The 8,736-nt window shown below is 39.7% G+C and overlaps 1 protein-coding gene across 1 annotated transcript in view; it reads right to left on the bottom strand.

Moving 5' to 3' along the window:
* Positions 1-6,475, bottom strand: part of LOC109828809 — a 14,071-nt gene extending 7,596 nt beyond the window's left edge. The window contains exon 1 of the mRNA XM_020395750.1: positions 5,725-6,475. Coding sequence (XP_020251339.1) covers positions 5,725-6,282 — 558 coding nt within the window. The 5' untranslated portion in view covers positions 6,283-6,475. The remainder of the gene's footprint in view (positions 1-5,724) is intronic.

Here is an 8,736-nt window from a genome sequence, read left to right as displayed (position 1 = left end):
TTTCGGCGGTCGCCCGCCAGTCGGGTTTGGGTCTGATTCTGGTTTCATGTTCTGATTGGGTTTGTGTTTTGATATATATTGAAACACATTTTTTAGGATTTAGTAAGGTTGAAAAGGGATTATTTTGGTGCACAGAAAAGAGAGTTTTCTGAGCAATTTGTTTGGGGTTTGTGTGAGTGATTTGAGAGCTTTGTTTGAGAGATTTTGAGTGATTTTGTAATCTCTATTTGTACTCTCTTCTCTATTAGTAAAAACTCATCCCCTTCTTACCTCGTGGGCGTAGGAAACTTGCCGAACCACGTAAAATTCGTTGTTTGTGTTCGTGCTGTTAATTTTGTGTTTGTGTGACATTTTCTCTCGGCGACTTCGTGTTTCCTTGGACCCCAAAAAGAGGCTTCAGAACCTAATATCAGAGCACCAGACTACGCTTGGGTTAGGTGGAGGAGTAGATCTCTTTGGAAGCTCGTCTAGGGTTTCAATTGGAGACAAATGTGGGATTTTTACTATTGTGGATTTTGTCTTCCATCGTGTGAGTGTGAGATCTTTTGGAGGTTCTAGTTAGGGTTTCAATTGGAGGTAAAAATCTACATTTCTCGTAGTTTGGATTTATTTTTTAGTTTGTTCCGCATTGATTTGTTAGTGTTTTGAGGAAGATGGCTGAGAAAAAAGGAGTTGAGAGTGATACTTCTAGCGTAAAGATCGTTCAAAGTTTGAATATTCACTTTATGAAGATAAATAAGGAGAAGTTTAATGTCACGATCAACTTTGGCTTATGGAGATGTTGAATACGCTAAACGTGTAAAATTTGGAAGACACTTTGGAGTTGGACGGCAAGCCGGACGACATTAAAGAAAGAGTTTGGAAGAAGATGAATCTGATGGCGTGTGACGTGATTAGGTCTTGTTTGACGCAGGTTCTAAAATATGATATGATCAATGAGACTTCTGCAAAGAATATTTGGGAGATTTTTGATGGCAAATATTTGACGAAGAGTGTTGATTATCGCTTACATTTGAAGAGGAGACTTTACCGTTTCCAATTGAAGAAGGAAATCTCAATTAGTGATCACATGAACAACTACACGAACCTTCTTGCGGATTTAGCGAATGTGGATGTCATGATTGAGGATGAGGACAATGCATTGTTGTCGATGAGTTCTTTGCCTGATGAGGAATATAAGATCTTCGTTCTTACCCTAATTAATGGAATGACATCTCTTTCGTATAGTGAGATTACCGCTGCTCTTGTAATTATCAGCTAAGAAAGAAGGACAATGAGTCTTCAAATGATACAATAGCAGAGGCATTGACCGTAAGAAGGAAAAGTCCAAACCAAAATAGGAGGTCGCAGTCTAGAGGAGCACATCCTTCAGTTGGTAGAAATCAATATGTTTTTTGCAAAGAAGATAGATATTGAAAGTCTGAATGCCCAAAGTTGAAGGATAGAGCCGGGAAGAATAAGGGGAAACCCGTACAAGCTTCATAGGTGAATGTTGCCAAAGCTAGTGGTGACAATTCAGATTCGGATTCTTCGGGCTACTCATGCCCATCACTACCATCAGTTTGTTATCCCGACTCTACGGAGTAGGTGATGGATTCGGGTGCTACATACCATATTGGTTCTTCAGGTTTGAGGAGTTGGAAATAGGGGATGTTGTGCGCATAGTTAATGATCATGTATGCCCTATCGGTGGTATTGGAACAGTTCGGATCTGGATGTATGGTAGAGTGACTAGGGAGCTGAAGGAAGTGAGATTCATTCCGTAGTTAACAAAGAACATCATTTTACTTGGAACTTTAGAGGCAGCAGACTATAGGTTGGTCTTAGAGAATGCAATTTTGAAGGTCACAAAGGGGTCTATGATTGTGATGAAGGTTGTCAGGAAGAATAACTTGTACTACTTGATTGGAAGTACGGTGACAGGTGGAGTGCTGGCGACTTTTATTGATTCGGCTAGACTGTGGTATTTGAGGCTGGGACATTCTAGTGTTGGTTCCTTGCAAGCTTCGGATATGCAAGGATTGGTGAGAGGTGCTTTGACCTGCAATTTGAAATCCTATGAGCATAGTGATATGAGCAAGAAGACCGAGATGAAGTTTGGTGTCTCTATTCATCGAGCTAAGGGCCTTCTAGATGATGTTCACGTGGGCGTTTGGGAGCCTTCTAAGGAGGCATCATTGGAAGGTAATAAATATTTGATTTTCTTTGTTGATGACTGTTCTAGGCATGTTTGGGTTATAACCAAGTCTTGTTTGAGTGAAGTACTAGTAGTCAAAAACCGGTGGAAGAAGTGTATAGAGACCAAAACAGACAGAAAGGACAGAGTACTCTGTTTTGATTTTGGTGGGAAGTACAAGAGAGATCCATTTTTGCATTTGTGTCGAGTTCAAGGCAGTTTGAGATGGTTTATTGGAAAGGAAACATTGGGGCAATAAGATGAGGTGGCAAATTTGATGAGTTGTTCCTTGTTGGAGAAAGATTAGTATTTGGTATCAAGCAGTAGTTTGAAGAAGAGTTTTAATATTGAAGCTTTGACATATTCGAGCCATCTTATTCATAGGTTGCCATTTGCTACGATTGGAGTATTTTGGTCTGTTGGAGCTGCTTTAGATTTTGGTTTGCTTCGTATATTTGGGTTCCCAGCATATTATCACATCAAGGATGTGAAAATTGATCCGAGTGCATATTTAGAATTTAGAGGCGTGTTTGGCTACATGTTATAGGACTTCGTTTCCAAGAAGATTGTTCTGAGTAGTAATATCACGTTTGATTCTCAGCAGGTGAAGAGTATTAGTCAGATTAGAGATGTATCACAGCAGGTGAAGAGTGATGCTATTTCGCGTTGGGTAAAGATTACTCCACGTTCTCTAGATCATTCTATATTGTTTGGGATTCTAGATGAGGTCACACAGATTGGGGATTATGTTGGTGTGGATACAAATGATGAGTTTGAAGATCAGGATTCGAGTGCAGCAGGTAGAACAGTTTAGATTTAGTTATGGTCGTTGGCTCACCTCAGGTGGAGGTGTTTGGTAATTGTGTTTCTTCGACATATAGGGTTGAGGGGTTAAGCTCCAAGACAGATTTGGTGTGGAGAGATGTAAGTTTGGAAGAGAGTTTGTTTTTTCACTTTGAGGCCATTAGGAGTGTTATAAGCTATAGATTTATTGATGATGACCGTGAAGTTGGTGAAGGGTTGAAAATCCTTCTAGTTGATTGAGGGTCTTTGGAGGCCATTTGGGGTGAACTACGTGAGACTTAATTCTTTGGGCAAGATGATTTGTAGGAAGTCATTTTGATGTAACCAGTTTGATGAGTTGATACCGACATTTTGAAGTTTGTTCGCATTCTCGTTTGGGTTCTCGACTTGTTGTGCATTGAGTCCGTTGTCGTGGATTGTTTTCACTTCGTACTAGACACAACAAGTAGGACATTTGGTTGGTATTGGTGTCGGCTCAGTTTTGGAAAAACTTCACCAAGGTGGAGAATTGTAGAAACGATGAAAACGAGGTTGAAGTTCAGGAAATTTAACGAAGGAAACAGTTTGGAGGTTTCTTGGTCGACCGTGACCAATGCTGCGATCGACCGAAAACGTGCATGCTACAGGGCAATTTTCTAGTTTTCTGTCTAGTTGATCGCGAGGCTAGGTCGTGGTCGACCGCAGACCCTGTAATATATTTTTTGGTTTCTATCGTTCTGTCCAGTCGACTGTGATAGTTTCGACGGTCGACCGCCAGACAGGTTTGGGCCTGATTCTGATTTCCAGTTCTGATTGAGTTTGAATTTTGATATATATTAAAACACGTTTTTTAGGGTTTAGTAAGTTGAAAATAGGTTATTTTAGTGCACAGAAAAGCGAGTTTTCTGAGTAATTTGTTTGGGGTTTGTGTGTGAGATTTGAGAGCTTTGTTTGAGAGATTTTGTAATCTCTATTTGTACTCTTTTTTCTATTAGTGAAAACCCATCCCCCTTTTTGCCCTGTGGACGTAGGCAACTTGCCAACCACGTCTTCGTGTGATATTTTCTCTCGGCGACTTCGTGTTTCCTCGGACCCCAAAAAGAGGCTTCAGAGCTCAACAAAGGAAAGCTGAGAAAAAAGTATGTAAAAAGAATCTGTAACCTCTTCTAATTTGCAATGTGCTCATATATGTTAGTATTAATTATTCTATCTCCGATTAGCAATAGTGACATGCCCTTCAGAGAGAGGTTTTTTTTTTCTTCTTTGAATTTTAACCCTTCTCAGTTTCCAAAATGGTGTGATGAGAGGGAAATTTTAACTAAATGTCAATGATCTAGGGGTAAATTAGCAAATATTATTTTGTGATTTTTCAATTATGCAGATTTAGGGGTACATCTGCAAAATGATATAGATTTGACTGGTATATGTGGAAAAAAAATTAGTTTCTTTTGTCCTACAGTGGACATGTATGAATTTTGACACGAGAACTGAGTTATGCTTAACCTTCGTGCTTATAAATGAATGATCTATATTCTTTGTAAAGAAGACAGATGTCACAACTACTAATATATAGTTAATTCTTGTTCCATTCCTCACCTTATTTTTTCTACCTAATAGTTAATTCTTGTTCCATTCCTCACCTTATTTTTCTTTCCTTTTCACTGTATTCTTTCTCTAGAAGCAGGATGATGACCAGCAATATATTGAAGATGAATGAGATTACTATGGGGATCAGCGATTCAGTATAGTTACTTCGTTCTTGTTCTATACTTTTAACTGATTGACCTGTTTGTTCAACAGCAATAGATTCTTGACATCCAAAAATTTTGATTTATTTTGATTCTTTTGATATTTCACATTTATGTAACCCTGGTCTTTTTTTGCTGCTGTTGTTGTAGGCAGTGTTGCCGAGGTGGACGAAACCAAAATCTGCAGGTTCCTATTAGAAGTTAAGGTGTCGTTTGGCAAAGGGTTAAGTGAGGGGTTAAGGAGACTTAACCCCTTCTTAACCTGCCAAACACAACAAATCTATATAAGGGTTAAAGTGAGTTAACCCTTCATAATTTGCCAAACATAAAAAATATAGAAGGGTTAAGTTAACCCCTCTAGAGGGGTTAAAATGAGTTAACCCTTCAAAATGAGGGGTTTACTAATACTCCTATTTAGATGGAATAAGAGTTAACCCTTCTAATTATAAAGAAAATAGTCAAAATCATTGTTATTCCCAAACACTAAAATTGATCATAAGGGCTAAAATAAAACTTATTTAACGGGTTAATAATTTAGTCATTCGGATTATCAAATGGGCTAAGTACATTAATCATTCTCTTTAACCCCTCTTCATTAACCCTTTGCCAAACGGGGACCCTGAGTAAAGTCTCAACTCCATGACTAGATTCATAACCTCTGTTACATGGGTACTTCTGAAGTTATACCTATAACCGTCATGTACTCGTAGGCGTACTTGCACCCAGTCTACTTTGGACACTTCAAATATATTCACAAATTTATTTGAGCGTGTACTCAAATATATAATGCATATTTTAATTTTAAAAACTCGCCATATACTTTTTGGACATATATCCTATGTTTCACATCAACTTTTGGACATGGGTCAAATTTGTTTCAGCCCATATCTAATTAAGAACTATGATTTTAAAGGGCTGTTTAGATATCTAGTTTAAAAATGAACGGTTTCCTGTTTAGCTTCACTTCACTTATAATTGGCCCCGTGTGGTGTTCTAAAGAGGAGGGGAAAAGCTCACCTTGTCCTGCTCATCTTTGACGAGTTCTTGCTGTAAAATATCCAACAATTTCATCGGTATTCGTGCCGGCTTCTGGGTGCGTTTCCCATCAAATATTTCCAGCAGTACTTCAATTGACTTCTCCTGTCTGGTTTCTGGTCGTTTCTGAGATTCAGTGACTCTCTCTACTGGAGCTGAAGCGTCAGCATCGTCTGAGTCTGGGGTTACTGGTGGAGGAGACATAGGCGAGGGCCACCAGTGAGCTCTGGCCGTCAAGTTTGTGCACATCACGCCCAAAGTGCATACGAAGACCACTGCTGCCACCGTCGATTTTGCTAAGCCTCTTCTCTCATATTCTTCCTTCGTCTTGTTGACGTTGTTATCTGGAGGAGTCAGGCGGGCCCGAATTGCTGGATTAATTATCGTACGGCCAGGCCTAGCTCGAAGGCCATTGCCGAACAACGGAGAGAAATTTAGCGCTAGTTGGCAGTCACGAGGGATTGCTTGGCGAACGGGATGTTGGAAGTGATGGTTCTTGACATTAAGGCTTGTGGTTCGGTGGCAAAGAGAGGCTTGCATGGTTGTGCTTTGTTTTGGTTGGCAATGTTGGTGTTATTGTCTTTGTGTAGTTAGGCAGACAAGGAAATAGAAGGAAATGAAGGTTCGCTCTTTTTTTGATCTCCTTTGCCTCGCCATATTTTTCTTTTTCTTTTCTCGTTCTCACTTTATCTCTTTTGATTTGAGATAGCAAGGAACCTTTGTTCTGTTTCCGAATTGTAACCAAGCAAGGTATCATCCATCAATGAATTTGCAATACAAGAAAGGAAGATCCTTCATGAAAGTTACCTGGGAAGTCTCTGTCTATTTATTTTGCCATCTTACTGTATAAGTTTCGTGTTACATATTAATATACTGTACAATGAAACTGTACAATTCAAGGACTTCTCTTGCTTGGAAAATTTGAAACTCACCTTCCACCTGCGTGTATCACATGTTCGAGCTACAAATATGGTTTCAATAGTGGAAGTAGCTGCGAAAAAATCTGCTAGTGTTAGGAGTCAATAATGATCTTATAGGATCAAAATTTTGAGTTCATCATTGTTCTCGTTTGCAGATTCTCCTAGAGAAGAGAAGATGCAGTTAAGCTGACTTTGTTGAGTTCGAAACGAGCAATATGGTTGGCTATATTATACAAATTTTATAACTTCCTTTTTTTCATGCTAAGAAGATGCGTACTATAATCATCAAGGTTTCCTTTTCCTTCTGTGGCCTACCAAAAGCTGGTAAAGTAAAAGATGAAAAATTCCATTAAGAGAAAGTATGATAAAGAATTGAATTGTAGTTGAAGAGAGCCAGCCTAAGCCTCCAAAATTTTGAATTTGAATAAGCTGGATCTCATAGAAAGTTGTTGGTTGTGTGATCTATAAACGCGATGAAGGAGTAGGGGTCCTGTTTTGTTGTTCTCTTTACCATAGGCAGAGGGCTATCTGAATGTGGTTGTGTCCATAAAATGATAACTTCTTGTTAGGATACACACCAATAAGAATACCTCGAACGGAGACGCAATACACAGAATAAATGCACAAAATCAATCACAGTACTCATAAATATACGTGGTTCACTCCTTCGGAGGTACTCCACTGTGCAACGATGATGTCCAGTTCTTTTATATTCCAAAATAATTGGATCAAAAAGAACACTCTCTTGATCAAGATACAATCCAAGAACTCTCACAAACTCTCTCTATGTTTCCTCTCTTACTATTCTATGAGAGGAGTTATTTCTGAATGAATTTTCCTGAAGAGTTTAGGCCATATTTATAGTTTTTGAGAAATACTATGCACTAATAAAATATTATTAGTGGACCCGCCACTAATAATAGTTTATTAGTGAGACTCGCCATCCTTTTAATTTCTTAACAAAAGTGGCACCGAATTCTTCCTTTGTCTAAAAGAGTGGGCTGCTGACAAAAAAAGGTGAGCGGCTGACAATCTCTCTCTTGAAGATTTGATTGGGTATCAATCATATCTTCACACCATTCTTGGTTGCATCATCCGGATATCTTGTATCTTTAGCGTCTTGTACAGCCCTTACATTCTCAACGGAGGCCATATGAGGCAGCACACAACATCACCTTCTCGAGCGAAACTGGCTTGGTCAGCATATCGGTTGGATTGTATCCCGTATCAATCTTTACAAGCTTGAACTTGTTCCTTCTTTACCATCTTCGTATGGCATGATGCTTCACGTCAACATGCTTGGTTCGAGCATAGAATGCGTCGTTCTTTGATAAGTGAATGACACTTTGACTGTCGCAGTGGATGAGGTATTTCTCAAAGCTTACCTCAAGCTCGAGAAGAAAAGCTTTTAACCATAGAAACTCATTTACTGCCTCTGCTGCAGACACGTACTCTGCTTTGATTGTTAACAAAGCCACAATATCCTGTAACTTGGATCTCCAACTTATCGTTCCACCACTCAAGATGAAGATGTAGCCGCTCGTGCGTCTTCTTGAGTCTATGTCCTCGGCGTAGTCTGCATCACAAAATTCCTCTAGTTGCAAATCCGTCCCGCCATACTCAAGACAACGGTCGGACAAGCATCTTAAGTAGTGTAGAAGCCACTTGACCGCACCACAGTGTTGCTTCCCCAGATTGCTCATGAAGAGGCTCACAACTCCCACTCCTTGTGCAATATCTGGCCTCGTGCACACCATCGCATACATCAAACTCCCGATGACAGATGCGTATGGTATGTTAGCTATAAACTCAAGCTCTTCAACAGTCTCTGGTGCTTGGGTCTTAGATATCTTGAAATGGCTCACAAACGACGAGCCCACCGGTTTAGCTTTCTCCATGCCAAACTTTTCATGAATCTTCTCAATGTAGGCTTTTTGAGACAACCTTAGCCTCCATGCTGATCTGTCTCTGATGATCCTCATCCCAAGAATCTGGTTTGTTAGACCCAGATCCTTCATCTCGAAGTACTCGGAGAGACGCCCCTTGAGCTCCTCAATATGGGCCAAGTCGGGCC

Source organism: Asparagus officinalis, chromosome 1 (genome assembly GCF_001876935.1).
Source record: "Asparagus officinalis chromosome 1, Aspof.V1, whole genome shotgun sequence".
NCBI classification, from domain to species: Eukaryota; Viridiplantae; Streptophyta; class Magnoliopsida; order Asparagales; family Asparagaceae; genus Asparagus; species Asparagus officinalis.
Note: the sequence above shows the minus strand (reverse complement) of the source record. Positions and strands in the feature narration are given on the sequence as shown.